Genomic DNA, 22,203 nt, shown 5'->3' with positions numbered 1-22,203 from the left:
ATTTTGGTTGATTATTAAATTATTTAATATTTGTTAAATAATGGATTATTTCTGAAACAATTATTTCATAATTTTTGGTAGAATATTTTCCAAAAATATTTAATAATTTTCACAACTAATGGATTATTTAACAATAATGGAAAATGCCATGAATATATAGGAAACATCGAATTCCACTTATTCCCCTCTTTGGGCTTGAAATCACGTCTATAGGTATAAATATTGTTTAGGAGAGAAGTTAGGTTGTTATAGAAAGTGAGAGACATGAATTGTGAGAGAGAGAGAGAGAGAGAGAGAGAGAACCCAATGGGAAGGCAGAGGAATGAAGAGAAAGGGTGCTAGCGTGCTGGTGAGATGGCAAGTGTTGGGAAGAGGGAGAGGAGAGAGAGTCAAGCAGAATGCAGGGTTGGGATAATGGAGTAAGGAGAAACAAGATGACATGGGTTGTCTTGCTATATATATACTAGCATGGACCCGTGCAATGCACAGACTTTGTTAAGCGAAAGCTAAACAATAAAAGCACATAAGAGTAGAAAATTGTTTATTGATAAAAAAAAAAAGAGTAGAAAATTGTTTTATATTTTAACCTTTTAAATAATTAATAATTAATTTCAGGAAGGTTGTTCATCAAACCGGTGAAACCGACCAATGCAACCCAACTCGACTCGAGTTGGTAGATTTTATAGTATTTCTAGTGGGTTTCGCTTCAACAATTTCCCAACCTAATCGGATCGGGTAAATTTCAGTTTGTCCATTTGTAAATCGACAAAAACAAAACTGACCCAACCTTTTTCAATATATTTTTTTAACATGAAAAAGTGGGAAAATTCCCACATTTCTTAGTCTAAAATATCTTATATTGTAAATTTAATTTTTTTAATTTGTTTTTTAATAATACTACTTTAATTTTTAAATATATATTTTTTAAATTTAAATCTTTTGAACCAACCAACCAAATTGAAAATTAACCCAAACCAATATAACCTAAGTTTGCTGGTTTTCACTAATGGTTGGTTGGTTTTGGGTGACCAATTCCCCAACCCGACCAAGTCAATTTGGTTGGCCAAACAACCTACAACTGAACCGAACCAACCCATGAACATTCCTAATTTTAGCTAAACTAATAGCTTCATGTCTAACAAATAACAATAGTTTAATCTCCAATAATTATTGAAACTTTTCTATTAAATAACAAAATAAAAATACATTTATACAATATTATTGAAAATTTATTTATCACAAAAATACAATAAATATAAATTTAGTATATATTAATATATAATAAATAAATATTAAGATTTTAAAAGTATTATTAATAAATGTTAGGTTTTTGAAAGTTATTTTTCTAGAATTATTAATTGATATAAGTGAAATAATGTTTTTATTATTAGTACATTAATAATTGTAATTATTAAAAACTTTTTTTTGAAAGTGATTACCTATTTTTGTTATTTGAAAGCTTCAATACCTCTAAATTATTTAATCTAATTTTTCGTTATTTTAATAATATTTATTTTTTTAATTTTTTATATTTTTATTATTGTCAAATATTATTAAATATATTATAATTATTTTGATATATAAAATATTTCAAATTAGTTATTTACAATATTATTCATCTATTTAAATAATATCACTATTTAGTTATTTTAATGTTACTTATTTATTGAATTTCGTTATTAATTTTGTAAAATATACAATTATTATTAGTTCATATATTGTGAAATCTATTATAACTATTTTCTACTTTTAATAAATTTTTAAGTAAATTACATAATTTTGTTATGTAAAATATTTAATTATTTAAATCAAATGTAAAATATTTAAAAATTTTCATTATTTAAATTTTATTTATTTTAAAGTTATTACGTAATATTAATTATTTTGTTATATAATATTTTTAATATTTTGTTATTGAAATTTTTAAATAATATTTTTAAATTTTATTATGTGAATAATATTTAAATTGAATAATTCATAAAATTATAATTTATGTTGTTACTACACAATTTCATTATGAATTTCATAAAAGTATAAAATTATTAATAATATGAATATTATTAAATCTATGATATTTTTTTATGTTTTTAATAAATATTTTAAAGTTATTACATGTTTTTATTATAATATTTAAATAATTCTTAAAATTTTAATTCAAACTTTCTTTTGATAAATATAGATGAAAGTGGGGGAGAGGATAAATAGGAATTAGAGATAATTTAGGAGAGAAACTCTCTACTAAATTAAAGATAATCTAAGAGATAATGAGGAATTATAAATAATTTAGGAGAAAGTGGGGGATGATGGTGCCACTTGGATAAATTAGACTAGATTTTGGTAGAGAGAGATTTTAGGAATAGTTTTAGGAAGGGATATTCCAAGGGATAAACATAGAGGAAAGAGGGGTGGGCCAGGCATGATGAAGTGCACAAATAAGAGAGGGAGAACAGAGTGATGAGGTGACTTCATGAGGGAGCAATGAAGGCTAAAATGAAGAGGGTTTTAGAGTTCTAGTTGGGATAAAGGAGAAAGCTCAAGCCATGATGTGGCATGTTTCTACTTTAGTGTATGTGTGTGTGTCCTCCAAATGATATTATGACATGTGGCTTTCAAGTGATACCTCGATGCTAAATAAGCAGATCACCTCGACAGGTTGGCTGGTAGTTCCTCGCAAGGATGACCTAAAAGTACATCGGCTTAGCTAACCTGAAGGACCTCTTAAAAAGGAGTGACCTACCTTAAGGACCGACCGAGATAAGAAAAGTACTATAGGTGACCTACAAGGCATGCTCACTGACTTGTCAAATAGATCTGTTGCCAAGATTGAGTTCTCCAGAATATTGATGAGTCAACCATTAGGTCGGCCTATCCGCATCACCCGTATTAGAGCCAATCGGACAGACCTTAGCTCTCTGCACAAATTACATAACCGACGTCATTACTCTCCCAACTTAATGGAAACGGCTCTGTGAGAACATGAGACCCGTTACGAGGACTCTGAGCACTCACACCTATATGAAGGTCTCATTTCTACCTGAAGATGTACACGTGATTAAGCTCTCGCATTCTCTAATTTCTTAGAGCCTTCCAAGAACTCTTCGCTAACTTAGGGCCAGTTCATTTCTTCTTAACTCTTATCTCTTAAAGTGCAATCATACAACTTTTTGTTTTCCAATGATACCCCCAAAAAAGACAAACAAAAACTCTCATATATGGGGTCAAAATGGATATTTGATAGTTTTTAAAATTCAGAATTTAGAATTCATAACAACATTCTCTAAAGCTGCCGCCAAGACTGAGTTCTCCAGAATATTGATGAATCAACTATTAGGTCGGCCTATCCGCATCACCCGTATTAGAGCCACCCGTATATAGTGTCAAACTGATTAAGTAAGAGGATTTCAACTAGAAAATTTTACATTTGTAGGACCAAATAAGCCCATCTAAATATAATTTTCATGGTGAAAAGCCTAGATTTGTACGCACAAGAGTAATAGATATTATCGTGAGCGGCAGGATTCGAACCTGCGCGGGCAGAGCCCACATGATTTCTAGTCATGCCCGATAACCACTCCGGCACGCTCACTAGACTGATGGGAAAATTGAAAAGATTGTTTCTATATATCATATCTAAACCGGATGATATCCAAAGTTGACTTTCCATGTGCTATTTCTTGGTTCCGGAAAGAAAGATCGAAGGAATAAAGATGATTTTTTGTTTAACATCAGGAAAATTTCTATGATGCCTAAACCGGCTCAACCCAATCCGATTTGGTCAGATTTTCAAAGATGTTGGTCGATTTTGGTTCATAAACTGAAATAAACCAAAAGGTTGGTTCGGTTGCAGTTTTCACACTAAAAATCAAAACCGATCCAACCTGAACCAAACGCATACCTATATCCTATAATATCTATTATATAATTACTAATTATTTTTTTTAATTGGTTGTTTTTTGTCTTGACCTCGTGGTCATTTAAAACCTATAAGTTTCTTTGATTTTTTTGCTTGGTTTATTGGTGTTGGAAAGTTTACACCAAAAAGAAAAATAGAAAATAGAAAACATTGGACTCTAGGAGTATATTCACTTAGTCTTAGTCCAAGAGAGGGATTATAAGATTGGAATTTTTTTTATTCATTGCCTTTTTTTGGATCCCTAAGAGACTGCAAGAGTAAAAAGATCCTTGTGACTAAGCTAAAAAACCTAAACCACAGTTTGCCATCTGTCAAAAGTTCAAAACTCAGCCAGCCAACCAATGGTCTTGCCTCTTGGACGTTGGAGGCTGAACCTTTCTCTTAGGTAGATTCCAAATCAATCGACTAAACCAAGTAGCATACCCAAACTGACCCTTCATGTTTGGGTCGGTTTTATCTCAATGCTAGTTGATTTTGGTTTGATGAACAAGCAACTCAAGCAGGTCGGGTAGGCTGAACAAAATCCCTGAAATCGACCCAATCCAACCTGTGAACACCCTTACTGGAAGAGTATGATACCAAAAAATATTTTTCGGAGCTTGAAACCTAAAAATCAAAATGCAGTTGTGTTAATCAACCCAAAACGTTTCAGGTAGAAACAGCAATAGTACCAAACACAATGTAAAGTTATGTTTGGTTTGAAAGAAAAGGTAGGAAAATTTATACAAGCCCTACCTTTCTTAACCTTATCTCTCAAATCAAACATAGCCTATATGAAAATGTCTTTGATATGGGTATGGGGATATAAGGCATTAATAAGGCCATGTTTGATTCAACTCTCATTCTTTCTCATTCTTACCCAAGATGAAATTCTAAAATGAAAAAGAATAGGTAAAAATGGGCAGAATGAATAAATATTGCTATGAATCAAACACTTTTTCCTAAAAAATATATTTTTTTTCAAACTAACAAGTGCCCTATGTTGCTCATTTTCATTCTTAAAAAGAAAAAACCTCTGTGCCAACGGTAATAAATTGTCTACCTAGGTCTCCAAAACCGTCAACATAGATGTTTTCTAGCAGATGACCAATGGTCAATGTCCATTAGTGTAAACTTCCATGGCAATCCGCTAATACACAAATCTATGAAGACAATTTTGTAGACCTAGGCAGCGCCGGCGATTTATGACCACCAGCAAAGAGTTTCTTTAAAGAATGGGACATGATTATTTTTCATGTTGCAGGCCACCTCAACTTTTATGCTATAGGTGATGGAAGTTGTTCGGGAAACTCATAATTTGGCATCAAATTTCATTGATTCTTCAATTATTATAGAAGGGGACTTAAAGCTCATCATATCTTGTCTCAAAGGTCAGACTTACCCTCAATGGACTCTAAGGAATAGTGTATCAGATTGCTTGCAGTTGAAGGAGAAGCATGGCAGAGGTATTGGGTACAGGCACGTGTTTCAGGAAGCAAACCAAGTGGTGGACTGGCTTGCGAATGAGGCTCATTCTTTTAGCAGTGGTTTTATTTCCCTAAATCATTGTAATCTCCCTTGGGTTTTAGATTTTATTTGTTTGAGTGATTTGTGGGGCTGTGCTACTCCTGTCTTGTGTAGCACTATTTGTTTTTATCAAAAAAAAAAAAAAACTTTTATGCTATAGGTTGATTTTTCATTCTAAAAAACATGAGGCTTATGACAATAATTTTATAATCAAACACTCTAATATCATTCTTTTTTGGTCAAAATTAAAAGAAAGGCCCATAGCAGTGAACCAAAAATGGCCTTAACTTTCTATTTGTTACATTTATCAAGAATCAAGATCAACCATTGAATAATTTTAAAACAAAACAAAAGGATAGTAGTGTGGAAATGTCTTAGTACTCGAGCTTAACTTCAACAGCGCTATGGAAGAGTCCACTTTTGTTAACCAATTGTCACCCAACAATTTCCATCCATTGAAATATCATAAAATTACAAGTTTTGGAAGGTAGTTCAGTCTCTAATGTGGCCCATATTTTACAAGTTTAATATTCAAAGGGCAGATGTTATTGATTTATTTATGCTCTTAGGGGTGTGATTCACCCATGGGGCCAACTATGGTTGTTACTCCAATGCTTTTATTGAAGGGTGGTATAAGACCTCATCTTCAAGTAAAATAATAAATGTCGGTAAGTAGGTCAAAGGAATAATAGTATTATAGGGAAGATTATTTAAAGGGTAAAATGATGAGATATATTATTTATAGATATAATCTATCCATTTTGCTATTAAGCTTTATTTGAGTTTGTGGATTCTAAGGGGCTATTGTAGCCTTTGTCTTCTATTTTGTGAAATAGGTCATGAAAATTTTATTTTTTGGTTGCTACTTATTTTCTAGGTTTTTCTATTTCGCAATTATGATGGTATTTCTTATGGTTAATTTTACAAATACTTTTGATCCTGAGTTGTGATCAATTCTTGAATTTTCTATTGACTTGAATTATTGAAAGTATCCTCTTTGGCCAAAGGTGTGTTTTCATAATCTCAATCCATAGGTTTCTTCCCTTATATTTTTCAAATGTTTGATTCTAAAACATGTACCAGGACTTGTATTACTGGTGTTAGGATGGGATCCCGTGGCATACTTTAGATCGTTTAGATGCTTAGAAACCAAACAAAATGAACATTTTAATGATTGGCTTAGCATTACTTGTCAACATTTCTTATGAGATGGTTAAAAGGTGTGGCAAGGCAATTAGGTTGGTTAAAGGGATCACCTTCCAAAATCAATTAGGTTTCAAACAAGTTTAATTAGAGGCTGTTTGATAATGGCTGAAGTGATTGAACTAATAAAGTTATTGATTTATCTTTTAATAAGTCATTAAATAGTTTCTGATATTCTCATTAATGGCTGAACGGAATATTGGGTTAATTGTCAACTGATTTCTCTTGGAAACTAAGAAGAATTTTACACATTTTTTAATTTGACCAAAGAAAAACTAAAGGATCTCAATTTCTATCTAACAAAATGCTTCAAAAGAATCAGTTATGAAATTCATTTGGGCACTTAAAGACTTCTATTGGATTGAGGAACTAGCTTTTGCAAAAATTATGGCATTATCAAGGCGACAGTTGAAAATGTACTCAAGATATCTAAACTCCAAGAGATCCCTTTCAGAGGACCATTATGGGATTGATAGGAATGGGGGTATCCATTCCTTTGTTTGGTTATTTGTTCTAGATGGAAAGAAAAGTTAGAGTGTTTTATCAACTTTTAGACGTATCATGAAACCTAGAATGGTTGAGATATTGATCCAACAGTATAGATTAATCGAATGAAAATATGTTAGAAGATGTAACTGATCTTGCTTGCTTCATGGACAACCTTTTTCTTTATTAAATATGGCTATTTCTTTGAATTACATTTGATTTTTTTTAGTGGACTTTCTTCTCATTCAAATTTTCTTTGTATAATTATCTTGAATAAAAACTAATTAGTTGAGAAGTAGCTAGAGTTACAATTTTCTCCCTTCACACTAAAAACCAATCTAAAGACCTGGTTACCAGACCCCTGACCTGGTAATTGGACACCTGACCGGTTGGCCCATTCTGATAAAAAATTAAAAAATTAAAAAAAAAAATTAAAACTGGTCAAAACCATTCGAACGGTTAACCGCCTGGGTCAGCGGTTTACTGACCAAAATCAACGATTTTTATGGAAAATCCAGTTTTGGGGATAACTGAAAACTGGTTACCTGACCGTTCCCGATTTTTCCGGTCCAGTCCAGTCCAGTTTTGAAAACCATGAGTATTTCATTCCGCCCTAAATGGGAAACAGATGTATTAGCTCTTCTTGAAGGAATCTGTTTTGCTATGGAATTAGGCATACAAGCCATTTTCTTTGAGGGAGATACATTAGTGGTTATAAAAGCTCTGCTGAAGGACAACCCTACTCCTCCATGGCATATAAGAACATGTATCGCTGAGACCGCAATAAAGCTTTGCATAGGGTTGTTTGCTCCTTGTAAAAAGAAAAAATAAAAAAAGGAAACGGTGTTTAACTCACTTTGAAAAGAATACAAATACAGATGCTTATAATATAAATAGTTAAATACACACAAAATACAAGCTTTTATATTCTACATGATTATTTGTATTTATATTCTAAATGGGTGGCTTTAACACCCATTGGTGGTAATAGAACTCTTTTCTGTTTTCAATGAGCAAAATTAAACTCAGTTGTGATCATTTTCCAAGGACAAAGGCCATTTACCCAATATCGGTCCCAGTATTTGGGGTCTGCCATTTCATTATGTTCAGTGCCATACCCACTATCAAATAATCGACCCATGAATAATAATAATAATAATAATAATCGACCCACATTTAATTTCTTCTTTTTAGTCGGTCTTTATCTCATCTAAACCCTTCCAACTAGTTTGACAGCATTCTCAGTTTCTCACTAAACTCAATCTCGCCATGAGCCAATGAGCCATCATAGAAATTGCCCTTTCTTTTAGGACCCCTTTGGTTGCGTGTACAATTCAGGTGCCATGCCTTTCGGACACCATTAAAACAAACTTTTAACAAAAAAACAGAAAGGAAAACGTACGAGTAGGTATTCTTTCCGGCATCATAGTTTTTTTTTTCCTGAAAATGGATTCTGGCTTTCCCGATTTATCTTCCGAAAAGAAGTTTTTTTTTTTTTTAATCTCCTTGATCTAAATCTCGCAACACCCATACCTCTGAAGTTTAATCTTTAAATTAAATCAAAAGGAAAATTTAGGGGGTCTGTTTTCTCAATTTCATGACTCATCCAATTGAAATCCATACTGTTGACGGGTACGACTCAATTAATGCCACACCATACATACACATAGGAGATTATCCACTTCTATAAAGCAAATCAATCTGCGCCATCAACACACACAGAAGAATCTGGCTCTAATTCAATAAAAAATCCTGGCCGAAAAAGATCTTTAAGGCTTGGCCTCCTTTGTTTGCAGTACAATTTCATTTAGTGCAAATGATTTCAATGCAGATTCTGATTCATTTTTGTTTCAGATTTTGGCTTGTTTTGTTTTGTTTACATTGTAGATGAAGTAAATTAAAAGTTGAAATTGACTAAAATAAAACCCAAAGTAAAAGTAGACCCTTGCATTTTTCTCATTCGTATTAGTGCAATGGAACTGCATTGCAAACAAACAGAGCATAAAATTAAAACACAAATGCAGAGGAATCATTATGACAATTTCAATCTTAGATAACTTTTCCCTTGTAAACTGATCTTGAAAACTTTCATAAAGGGTAGAGACAAACTGCACACTCTTTATCTTTTGATTGGGTCAATTTATGCCGCTGCAAAGCACCCAACAGTAACCATACTCCTCTACTCATAATCCTGGAGGCTTGTGCAAATCACTCCTGTTCCCACTTCCCACCAGGAGTTGCACCCTATTCAAACATGGCTCAGGACTGGGCCTATATGAGAGCTGAAGCTGGAATATCGGTGGATTGATCGCTTACCAAATGATAATATTGAACATTTATATATGAGAAAACATATGATCAAGTAAAGGATTGCTCAAAACCATGATACTTAGTTGGGATTTGGGAAGAGTGACTACAAAATAGGGGGATCCAAGTTCAGATGGACAAATTCATGGTCACCTAAAATTGCAAAATAAGATTACACAATTGATTCCATCAAAGTATCTTCTCATAGACAGGCAAAGATTTTGCTGCAATATGGATGAAAGGTGTATATGGAAACAGAACAGAACCAGATTTCAGAACAGAGAGGGGAACCAAAACTAGTCACAATATTCTTCATTTTGCTGGAGCCAATTCCACATTTCTTGCAGGGGTAAGTAAGAAATTATGTTTGATATTGCTTCGACAATCTGCAAAAGGGAGAAGCACATCAAGCATATGCTAAGACAGCTCATTTAAAGGATTCAATCAACCTGAGCGATTTGCAATTGAACAAAACCATATACCAAGTACTGCATCTTTTGAAGAGAAACACGCCAAGCAGATCATGTGAACAAATATGAATAAAATCACCTATTAAATTTGTTGGTCCAAAGATCAAAAGGAAGGTCTCAAGGCATACAGAGAGCAAGAGCTCACATGTTGAGGTATGAGGCTTGTATGAAATATATTAAGCTAATATTGGAATTTGGAACATGTTCAGGAGTCTAACTTGGCAAGCCAACTCCAATACTGAAATGATAAATATATAAACAATAACTAGGATTCTTCTATCAATTTCTTCTTACTCAAAAAATGAATAAGTACATAATATAAATGACCTAGAAATCTTCCATATAGCAACTTAGCTTGGAGATCAGGAGTTCTAGCATTCCTCTCCCTACCCTCTATATACATTGGAAAGTTTTCAGCACAAAAGACCCACTCATATGAAATGTACAACTCATGTATTGATAAGTGTTTTAGTTTTGTAATGTCTAAACCCAAGAATTGGAATTTACAGCATGTCCAGGAATCTAACTAGGCAAACCAAAAACACCAGGATCTAGAAACAACTTTTGCAAAATGAACATATATCTATATAGGAAATCCATACAAACACTGACTAAATCTTAGGCCATTGCTTGGTGTAATGGTAAAATCGCAAGCCAACAAAAGTGATAAAGCAGGTCATAACTTAGAGATCTTCCACATTGGATGTTGGTAACCATCCTCCATTGCCCCATGCCTGTGAAATTTGGGACAATTAAAGGTTGGCACATGATCCAAAACTTGATAACCTATACCTTATGCAAATGGGGTACATGTGGCTACAAGGAGGGGTAAAGTCACCTGAAAATTAAGGATATCTATAGCATAATCTTACAGGTCAATGGTTCCAGTCTGCAACAGACACCACATTTGCAAAGTCAGACCACAGGTTATTAATACTAACTCATGGCTAATGCTCTCATTTTCCGTAACAAAAGCAAAATGATAAAATGGTCTACATTCAAATCAGTGTAGCAGTTGTGCTGCTAATTTCTTCTTTCTTTCCTTTTCCTTTTTTTTTTGTTTTTGCCTTATTTCCTTATATAGTTAGACAAGGCTTAGATGATTTATCTTTTATGTTTTTTTTGGTTAATCACCCATAACTTTCCCATTTACCCTTTTTTTCCCAAAGTGCTGGTTGCGGGATTTATCTTTTATGTTTAGAACTACAAAAGGATCGTATGTAACAATTTCTATACCTTAAGTGCCAAAAGATGTTCTACAGGTTGGAGGAACATGACAGATGATTTACAGTACAAAGATTTAAAAAAAATGCAGACAAATATCAAATATTATTTGACAGCTTATCACAATTCCATATCAACATATGTTGGCCAGAATGAATATGCATGGGAAATTTATAATCTCCAAAAATATTATTATTGTTTATAACTAACAAATAAGAAAAGAGAATCTACCAAAGAGATAAGAAATTGCACTTGGACCTTTTCACAGAAGTATATGGTAACACGACAGGCAAAGGTCTAAGCATAGGGACAAGACCTTGATTCTGTCAAGCCATTGCCTCAAACTGTTTTAAAATGTCACAGTATGGCGTTTCATGTGTAAGGCCCCACTGGCGTCTCTGCAACTCAACTTGACAATTTCGTGCAATAATCGAATGGTAGTCTCTCTCAACACGTTCCTCAATTTCCAAGCGTTCTGAGCTATCAACAGGATATTGTTGCTCAAACTTTGCAGTTTTAACATAATAACTGACGCCCTTTTGAGTGACAAATCTGTGCTCATAAGGGTAAGACTTAGAAAGAGCATAAATGGGTCCTGAGGATGGTAAGAAGTTCAAAAGCAGCACAAGAAAAACTGGAAGTAATTGAATAAGCATTCGGATATTAAAATTGCCAGACCCATCGTCCCCTGTCCATACACTTGGTCCCATGCCAGTCCCAAAAGTAAACCCTCGGTACTGAGTCGTTGTTCCAGGCATTCCCCCGAAGAAGAAATTCCTGAAAATCTCCTCTGCATCAATGTCAGCTTCATAGAAGCCATTGAAACCTTGTGTACCACCCCTCGTCGTGGGTCTTTCGTACAGAGCCTCTTCTGTCCCAACAAGATCATACCTTTTCCTGCTCTCCTCATTACTGAGGCACTGAAATGCTTTAGAAACGGCCTTAAAAGCCTCCTCAGCACCAGGAGCCTTGTTCTTATCAGGGTGAACCTTCAGAGACAGTTTTCGATATGCCTTCCTAACGTCCTCGACTGAACAACTTCTCTCTAACCCCAAAATCTGGTAGCAATCCTTCTGCTTCCTAATCTGCCTAACAATCGTGATCTGCTCTTCAGTGTACGACCTAGAAGATGGCGAAGAAGACCCATTTGCTGGCACCCTTTGCCTAACAGAAGACGCGCCCGGTGAGGATCCTTCGTCACGGGTACCACCGCTTGGCGTCGATGAATCCGAAACTTGGGGTTCACCAGATTCTCCACCCAGCTTCGCTAACAGATCATTCACAGGGAGAGTCGGATCAAGGCGACGGGCTTTAGTTATAAATTTCAGTGCCCGATTGCGATCACCAAGCTCGAAAGCTTCTTTCCCGATTTTCAGACATTTCAAAGCCTCGTCTTTGTTTCCGTCCATCTCAAGAGAATTGTAAATTCAACAGAAACTAGAAACGACGGAAAGGAAACCCCTAGAGAACTAGGGGGAAAAGAGATGATAAGTAAAAAGGATAGGAAGCAATTAGGTTTTGCTCATCGAATCGATCAAATTCTGGTTGACGAAAATCTGCCCCTAAAAACGATTAAACGATAAGAATCAGACTTCTTACAATTAATTGATAGATCAATTGTTCATGAATGTGAAAGTACAACTCAAAAATTCCATATTAATTCGAGAGAAAAAAGGACGAAATTAGAAAAATTGGGAGCTTACTTCCTAACAAAATCGGTTCTTTGGATTGTTGGTCTGCAGAGGAGAGGGGCAGAGTCAGTTGCGAGAGAAACTCCGCTGGGCACAACCGTCATATTTATATCTTTGCTATATATAATGCCGATACTTGACTCTTGCTTTGGCTTCACGTCCAGGCGACCTTGCCAAAAGTTTTTATGTAGATTTCAGTCCCCATTTATTCGTGTAACTTCCTTTTTCTCTCCTTTTGCATTGATCAAATGTGAACCGTTGAATTGAGATCTAATAATGTTATTGCTGGCACTGAGTCGTCTTTTCTAGGGGTGCAACCGTGCTAGTCGGGCGGGCTGAAGCAAAATTGATGGGTTTCCCCGTTTGGCTCTCTGTCGAAACACAGAAACCCTTCTCTGTTGCATCAATGTTCTTCGCATCTGGAACCTAAACCAGTGTGGTGATGGATTGGAAATCCTCTCCTCAGAACCCATGAACAATGAGGAAAGCATGGATACCCGGTCTCCGAAGAGGACGCAGCTCCAATTGTTCTCGAGTGGATTCGGGATGCCGAATTGGGTATGAAGTTCTTTCACTGGATTTCTCCGAGACCGTGTTGGGCTGGAAAGTATGAGAAATGAAGAAAGGTGGCTTACTCATGAAGATTTCAGTGTTATAATTAAAGCTTATTCTGTTTCTGGGTTTGTTGATAAAGCTCTTGACTTTTTACTCGATTGCAGTTGAAACACATTCTTCTTTTCCAAATGTTTTTGTTTGAAACTTTTTGCTCAATGTGCTGGTGAAACATCACCAGAGTGATGTAGCTAATTGAATATTTGGTTAAATGCTTCAGAAAGATAATGGTGAGAGAAACCGTGCAGACAGCTATAGTGCTTGTATATTGGTGAAAGGTTTGTATCAAGAAGGGAAGGTTGAAGAGAAGAGAATTTGATTGATGATCGATGGGGAGAGAGTTGTACTCCAAGCATAGTCTTCTATAATATACCTATTTTAGGTACTGCAAGAAAGGAAAAAGAAATGAAAACAAAAGGTCATTATAAGCATGGTTCCATATCAAATGCATTGGACACTACCAGGCAGATTGTTGGAAGTAGTTTCAAGCTTGACATTACTAGATACAATTCAATGATTTTGGCTCCATGCAAGGAAGGAAGAGTTCATGAGGCCCAAGAATGCCAGCAGAGGCACTGAATAGGAGAATGATGCCAAATAATTTTAGCTATACTCCTCTTGTATATGGGTATTTCACACTTGCAGTTAGGGAGAGATTGTAAGGATCTCGAATTTGCTCATTGAGATGATGGGTTAGGGGCTTAGAGCCATAAAATGGTACATGTATATCCTTGCTGGTGTGAGCATCTCTTACATGGATTTGTTCTTGCTGGTGAAGTTGATGTTGCATTGACAAATGACCTTCCTTGATAAAATGGTAGAATGGTATGTATGTCCTCATACAGTCGTTTATAATGTTCTAACAAGTGAGCTTTGCAAGAAATGGACGCTTCCTACTGTGAATCAGCTGTCTATGGAAATGCTTACACAAAATGTTGAACCTGATAAATTTGTCTATACTATGCTAGTTGGTGGATTCATTAGACATGTCATTAGGTGAAAAAAAGCTGTTCAATTTTATGGTTCACAAGGGTATAGATCCTGGTCTGGTTGGGTGTAGCACAATGCTGTGATCAAGGGCTACAGAAACTTTGGAATGATAGTGATGCAATCTTTTGCATTAATAGAATGATATCCAGATTAGTTTTCTCACTTGACAATAGATGGATATGTAAAACAGCATAGCATGGACAGGGCACTAACACTGTGTTTGGTTTGAAAGTAAAAATAGGGAAGCGTATACAAACCTTGTATAGGTTTCCCTACCTTTTCTTTCAAACCAAACACAGCCTAAGGGTATTCTGCAATACGACAAAGGGAGGTGAAAGTCCAATATTGTTACATACTCTTTGTCTGATTAATGAAGATTCTCATTGAGCTAAAGAGCTACTTATAGAAATGCAGTCTCTTGATTTGGTCCTTTATGTTATCACCTACAGTATTCTTACTGGGGGCTTCTGCAGGGAATAAATTTGCAAAAGCGACTTAGCTTTTTGAATAAATGTTGATTAATAGATGCAAACCCAATGACACTATATACTATTATTTGATAAACTGCTCACATATAATATTATTGTTGATGTGTCCGTCAAGGAAATGAATCTCAAGAGCATAAAATGTCTCTGGTCTTGAATTTGTTCCAAAAGATGATGTGAGGCAGATCAGATTCAAAAACTGCATATCATAGCGCTATTCTTATTTGCTTATTTCAGCATAGAATGCTCAAAACCACATTGGAGTTAAGAGAGAAATGGTGAAAAGGTGTGCTCTCTGAAAGTACAAGGAGGTTTGGGCATCAGGTGGATGAGGATTTTCAACAAGGCTCTTCTTGGGAAGTGGATGTGGAGATTCAAAATGGAAAGAAACAACTGGTAGTGGAATTTAGTGGCAGCTAATTCCAACACGGATAGAGGAGACTGGATTACCACTTCTTCTCTCCCCTCTTTAGGCTGCTCCATATGGAGGAAAATAATGGACATTCTTCCCAGTTTCAGCGGAGGTTTAAGTCCCAACCTAGGGAAGGGTGACAGGCTGTCTTTTTGGGAAGATCCTTGGTGCGGAAACACTCCTTTATCAGAGTTATTCCCACAGTTATTTCAGTTAGCTGATCACCAAGATGTGGTGATTGCTGATTGTTTTGAGGTTATTGGAAAACATGCCTGCTTCCAGAGCTCACCTGGCAGCAAGCAACTTGGAAGACATGCCTGCTTCCAAAATCTGGAACCCAACCTCTCCCTCAAAAATTAATGCTCTGGTGTGGGCTGCAGCTTTAGACAGGTGTTTAACTAAAGCCTACCTATTTAAGAGAGGGATTCACTCCAGGATCAGAACTGTGTGTTGTATGGTCAAGAAGTGGAAGATAACAGCCATCTGTTTCTGCACTGCCCTATCTCATCCAGAATTTGGAATCATTATCTCTCTTTGTTGGGTCTTGCTTGGGCTATGCCAGCCTCAGTGAAGGAGATGTTGTAGAGCTGGGTGTTACAGGGGCTGTCAAAGCTTGCTTCTGCTGTGTGGATGTCCATTCTGGCTGCAGTTATCAGCACCATTTGGGCAGAAAGAAACAAAAGGCTTTTCCAGAACATCCATAAGGACCCAGAGGATCTTATATCCATTTCTTTTGGAAAGCTGATTTCTTGGGTCTCGGCTTCGAAGGGGCTTCAGGCTTCTCAGTTGGGGGCTAGTTTGAATTCTAGGAGCTTATAGCATTTGCAACCTTGTTTTGAATGGGCTGTTTCTCCTACTAAGTAGTTTTTCCTTGGGGGGTCCCTTTGTACTACTATTTATGTCTGAATAGATTTTACCTTGCCTTTTTCTAAAAAAAAAATGGAAAAGAAAAGAAAAGGTATGCCTTTTGGGCTCTTACCTCTGTCGCTCTGTTATGTGGTTTTTGCATGGAAGGAAGGTCAAGGGAGTGAAGAAACTTCTTCTCGTGCAATCTTAGTCAATAGGAGCTTCAGATAGCTCTCAAGTACTCGCTGATAGTAGATCAGTACCTACCTAATGGAATGATTTCTGAGGCTTCCCAAATTTTGCATACCTTGATTGAACAGTAGACTTGAATAACCAAGAAACTAGTAGGAATGAAATGAATGTTATCGAGATCTAGCAATTTAAGGAGAATGAGGAAGATGTGAATTGTCCTATCTAGTCCTTTTAGAATCTTCACCTAACCTAACCCTAGAACTCACAAGATGGACAAGCTACAGTAGAAAGATCAATCCTCTGCTTCTGTGATGTACATGGGTTGGACTTAATCCACTGGATGCAAGATTTTAACCCTTCAGGGGATGCATTGTTCTGATTAAAAGCTGAAAATGTATTGATTAAAAATATCAAAATCTGAAAACAAAACATAATTTGTTTTTTCAGTTGAAGCCTGTGTCAATTGCCATAAAATTTTCTACGAAATCATAGTAAACAAAAACATTAACTTATTTCCTGTTATTTATTGAAAATGAATAATGATTAATTTATTAATTAGTGATTAATATAATTGACATTTCTGCAAGTGGGCTGATGTTAATAGTTGAAGTAAATCAACAACTCCTAGAAGTACAGTTAGCTATAACTTACAACTTACACAAGTAGTCAATTTGTTAAATGAGATAGAGAACAAAGTAATCATGTATAATTAAGGTGTTTCTTAGCAGTTTTACATGAGGATCACTGTAAAATAGTGTTGGTCTACTACTTGTCTCTCTGAACTGCCTCCATAAGGTTTGTGCAATCACCATCAACCGTTCCATAGGGAAGTAATTCAACTCCCTTTTAAGGGTTTGAAACTCATTTGCAGATAATTTGAAGCTTATCAAATATCAAGTACAATTGTCACAAACTGTAGGAATCCCACCTCATGAAGATCTGGATTCGATGCTTACCAAGTACCTTTCTCACTATGTTCATATAATGAACAATGTACTTATATATTCATTTATGGAGACTGAACTGCTTATTAACCGCATAATCTACTGATAAGATTAGTGCCAGTGGATTTTATAAAAGTAATTACTGTAATACCTGATTTTGATTTTGATCTTAATAAAGCCTTAATGAGACATTTAATGTTGATGACCAGTTCTATTCTTCGTATAGATGCATGTAATACGTAAACGAACTTCAGCAGTGCTACAGATGGAGGTTCCACATGATTGGTCAATACCTTTACTTGAAATGCATGTAACTACTTAGTAGATCAATAATAGGAATAAGACAGTTCCTCAGGCCCAATAACAGATCTATTATTTGGTAAATTTGGATTCAAGAACAGTGAGAATTTGGGCTTTTGGTCTCCATAAAATAGGGAAGGCAAGCAGTGAATTAGAGGTATTCTGGTCAGGGAGTATTTTTGTTGAAGAAGTGGATTTACATTGTGAGGGCTATTAATTGATGCAATGGTTAAAAAAATAGGTTTAAATTCTGATCTGATGACAATCAAGGAAGGGTTGGTCAAGAACTTAAAAGGGAGGGGGAGGGAAAGAGAGAGAAAACTGAAAGGGTCTGCCAAGAAGAAGAAATGGTTGGACATTCAAATAAGATTATTGGAAAGAAGTAATGAAAGAGACCAGAGCATCAGTTTTCATTCTGGGTCTTGGTTGAAGTGCTAACCTTGAATATCATTTGTTTCCTCAAAATGGAAAGCTTCATAGAAAACCAAGAGGCTTACAACTTTTGTAAGAGTTAGCTATCACAATCCATCTACTTTGTACTAGTTAAAATAATTTATATCTGGAAATTCATTACCTTGAGATAGTACCTGGAGCTAAGTGAACTGTAAGTGTTTAACTTTTAAGGTTGGGTTAGAATTTTCTTGACTTTTTTTCTTTAAATCCATGGCATGTAGGCTGTGATTACTGTTCAGAGTGTTTTGGTAAGAGAATCATGACAATTGGTGACTCAAAGGCATCAAATATGAGAAACAATCCTCTAGAGCTCTAAGCTCATAAAGGAAAATCTATGTTCCATGGTGAAACTATGAGAAGGTCCAAATAACCCATTCTAATAAGTAATCTGGTTTTGCAGGAAGAAAAAACAATAGCAGTAGTACTACCTCCTCTGGAATGTAGCACCTACCCTTCAAAAAGAAGAGTTTTAGGTATTTAAGGAGTACTATATCTCAGAGACTTCTTAGATTAGGATTTGTTCCAAGCTGTTTACAATTAGTTGGTTCTGGCTACAATTTCTTATAAGCTTTATTCCAAGTTTCGTTGCAATTAGCAGTCCAAAATAGATGATGGCTTGAGGTTTTTATTTTTTGAAATTTTGACATTTCCTTCCATTTTAGGCTGCTAGTGAAACAAAATACAGTGGCCACTGCTTGGTGCAATGACTAAATATTGGGTTGACAAGTATGAGAACATGGGTCTGAGAAGTAGAACGGCCACTTTGTCCTTCTGGATTTAATTCTTTGGGCAGCATGGTCTACCGTTTCACATCATTATGGAGTTACCTCAGTGCCTCAAGTATCTATGTTCATTAATCTTGATCTTTCCCTTCCCTCTGCCCCTTTTTTCTACTCTTTTTTAGCAACCTAACTTACCCATGTCAACAAAATCAAATTGCAAGAATCCTAATATTGTTGTGAGAAATTGTTAGTTATATATCCAGGCTACCCAAGTTATCTAATGAATAACATCAGCGCTTGGACAGTTTATTGTGCTTTGAGGGCATTTTATCAGAATGCCACAGGAAAAGAGAACAGAAACACTCTTGGTTCTCAAATTAGTAAGTCTTTCTATGATGTATTACAGTGCCAAAGAAAATAGTACACATTATACAAACACTCAGCAAGGATGATCATGCCTTTGCAAAGTCTGGGAGGAGCTTCCACAATTTTATATTCTGCAAACATAACAAGCGAAGGTCAACATGGTCAATCATACACAGTCCATATTAAATAAACAAATGAAAATAGCATATACTCATTTGAAATTGTGTGTGCACAGATAATTTGTATGCAGTTTTCCTGCATTTCCATTAAAAACGCAGCAGATCTGGAGTCAATAAAAACATGCATAACCAGGAAAGAGAAGACATTACTGAGCATATTCTACGTTGACTTTGGCACTAGGGATATTTGAGATGCAATTGAAAGCCGTGTTTGATAGTACTAGTGTCGCCGGGCATGGATTGTTCCGACAGATGTCCACTACCTCTACTACTATTGAGCCATCCTTGCATGGTCGTTTCAGTCCACTGATGCACCTGATGCGGTACCTCCGGCCACATGCTGCTCCATTGTCCCATATTCCATTACTTGCAGCAGCAAAGAGGCCACCTTCAGGAAATTGATTTTGGTCATATCCACTGCATTTGGTTGCTACATCAACAACACAAGAAAGTAATTAATGAGCTTACTAAGTATTGTTGTTTATTATGATAGTTACATATACTTTGTTCTTCACATATTATTGTCATCTAAGTACCACTAGAAAGACACGTAGACCCTACCATGATTGACCAGCATTCATCAATCATCACTGCTCACTTGATGGTCAGCCATGTGATAAGATATATATAGTACTTAGTCCAAAGTTACAGAAAATTGTGAACTAGTGATTGATTGACTGGTTCAAGTAAAGCCAGGACTTTTGAGAAAAGATGATGCAAAAAACAATATCAAGCTACTAATTATCAAAAAAAACAAAACAATATCAAGCTACCATAGTTATTTCATCACCTAACCCCTCAGCCCTACCCAAATGACTCAATAATTGACTGACTAGTTAATTTGGTAACCAGCTCCCATTCAAAATCCCAAAGGGTTGATACTTCAGACTTACGCAAGTATGGAGGATCATAAGATGTAGCTGTCCCAACGTCTCCCTTGATCAAGAGGATATCAACACACAACCAAGCCACAATAATAATTGCGATGATGGACCTCATTCTTGTTATTTGAGTAAATAACATGCAAACACTTAGATGACCCTGAATTGTCTGAGCAGCTGCTCTTCCCAGCACTCTAATTTATACTTGCACACTGCACCATTCAGGAATAGTGACGCACATGGGTTGGCAGCTCTTTCTTCCTTGGTGACATCAACCACCCAACTTAAACTAATAAAATTAACTGAACGTGGGTTGAATCTCCAACCACAGAAACTCATCTCTTTCTCCATCTCTCAATACCCATAGCACTCCACTTTTCTCTAGCTTTGATGATTACAGTGATTTGATAAAAATACATCTGATATGGTTGTGGTTTCTGTTGTTCTTTTTTGGTTACTTTCTTTAATTTTTGGCTCTGGTTGGGTGTCAACTCTACCTCCCAAGTAGAAATAGAAGTGTAGAGGCTCACGGCAACTAAGTGCGGTCCCCTCATTGTGCACTTTGTTTTTGGAAACTCAAATCTAAATCTTAAAGTGTTCTTCAAGAACTAAAAGCTGAGGTCTGCAAACAAAGGTTCTAGATGATTTAAAAATTTATAGATCTAGATCACATTCCACTTCCATGTGGTCCAAGTTCAGAAGCCATTTTAATGTCTGTAATCGATTCACATTCCACTTCTAACAGTTTTCGTGGCTCTTGCTCAGTGGGTAGATCAACCCTTTGGTGAGATGAGATAGATACAAGATTGAGCTCCTACTGACACCCCCCCCCCGCCCTTTTTATGTAAGCACGTTTATGGTTGAAATCAAAAGAAAAAGTACTGAATACTGTATAATTCAAGTGAATGATAAAATATTTCCAAACGTGGTGATCACTTGATTTACTTAGAATATCCTTGAATTTGTTGAGATTTGGCTAAGCAGATTATGATAACGATGATCTAATTCGATTCAATCGATTGGCGTCTTGATAAGTGTAGTTGGCACAATCTGATTGATAGGTTCCTCACCGTCCAATTCAAACATTAGTGATCGCACGCCTCTGATTATGTGTTGGGGTGGTGCTAAACGGTACAACTAGTTTAAAATATGGCCTTGGACGGTTGAAGTTTTTAGTTATCACTTTAATGGTCATCATGCCTTGATGCCCATCTCAACATGTGCCGTCAGAAACTTTATAAAAGGGAAGAGAGCGTCAGCGCTGAGTCTACTTGGAGTCTAACTGATAAAATTAATTACTTGACAAGGATCCCACTTGACTTGAGTGCCCAACTCCATTGACATAGCAACTAGGACTCTCTCTCTCTCTCTCATGTAAACTAGGAGCTTCATCCTTGAGTCCATTAAACAACAAAGAAAGAGGAAAACCGTCAACTTATTCGGATTGGCATGGGTGTGGACATTGGTGAATGGTGCCTTTTCATGGTTCCAGTAATTAACAAACAACGGCAACCAAATATCCTGTTCATATGCTGCTGAATTGAACAATGAATGTGATCATACAATTTAAATAGGCATTTTGTAAGACCCAAAACAGATTGTGAGGAAGTGTAGCCTTCATGCAATTAATTCAGATGCACTTCCAGTATTATGGTCTTCAGGATTGGGTTGAGCATCTAGTCAAATATCTTTCCTTTGAGTGCACCCTTTAAGAAATTGAATGCTAATCCCAGTTACATTTCCTTCAAAGTGATAGATGTGAAATGAGCAAGTTTTTGTTATGTTAGCAATCAGTGTTGACTTTTGCCAACAGTGGAATGGCAATATGGACATTCATTTGGCTGAACCACATAGTTAGGACAAGGCTTAGAGGAAATCTGCTGCATTTCTATTCAGTATGTGATAGGTGTCCCACTAAATGCCCATACATATTAGACCATACATGTATTGGGACACTAGTCACAGACTGAATGGAAGTGCAGGAAATTGCAAGAGGGGAAAGAAAATAAAAAGTGCAAAAT

At 35.9% G+C, this 22,203-nt stretch overlaps 1 protein-coding gene, 1 non-coding gene and 1 pseudogene across 5 annotated transcripts; all 3 read right to left on the bottom strand.

The window, feature by feature from the left end:
• Positions 1-3,504: 3,504 nt before the first annotated feature.
• TRNAS-AGA (transfer RNA serine (anticodon AGA)) lies at positions 3,505-3,586 on the bottom strand. Its single transcript has one exon. It is a non-coding gene; the product is annotated as a tRNA-Ser (tRNA).
• Positions 3,587-9,420: 5,834 nt separating this feature from the next.
• Positions 9,421-12,970, bottom strand: LOC104595372 (chaperone protein dnaJ 49 pseudogene; annotated as a pseudogene). Of its 3 annotated transcripts, none has more exons than XR_734873.2 (3): positions 12,813-12,970; positions 11,341-12,671; positions 9,421-9,801 (listed from the first exon to the last, which is right to left on the bottom strand). The product of XR_734873.2 is annotated as a chaperone protein dnaJ 49 pseudogene, transcript variant X3 (transcript). The 3 variants fall into 3 exon arrangements; XR_734872.2 differs by having other exon boundaries at positions 11,368-12,671; XR_016082450.1 differs by having other exon boundaries at positions 11,426-12,671.
• Positions 12,971-14,409: 1,439 nt separating this feature from the next.
• On the bottom strand, positions 14,410-20,375 carry LOC104595371 (EG45-like domain containing protein). The gene is made up of 3 exons (XM_010256075.2): positions 20,195-20,375; positions 19,452-19,731; positions 14,410-19,253 (listed from the first exon to the last, which is right to left on the bottom strand). Exons 1-3 carry the CDS (start codon positions 20,322-20,324, stop codon positions 19,247-19,249), a joined length of 417 nt encoding a protein of 138 aa, XP_010254377.1. The 5' UTR covers positions 20,325-20,375; the 3' UTR covers positions 14,410-19,246.
• Between the last annotated feature and the right edge of the window lie 1,828 nt (positions 20,376-22,203).

Source organism: Nelumbo nucifera, chromosome 2, assembly GCF_055504915.1.
Source record: "Nelumbo nucifera cultivar China Antique chromosome 2, China Antique-T2T, whole genome shotgun sequence".
In the NCBI taxonomy this organism is placed as follows: Eukaryota; Viridiplantae; Streptophyta; class Magnoliopsida; order Proteales; family Nelumbonaceae; genus Nelumbo; species Nelumbo nucifera.
Note: the sequence above shows the minus strand (reverse complement) of the source record. Positions and strands in the feature narration are given on the sequence as shown.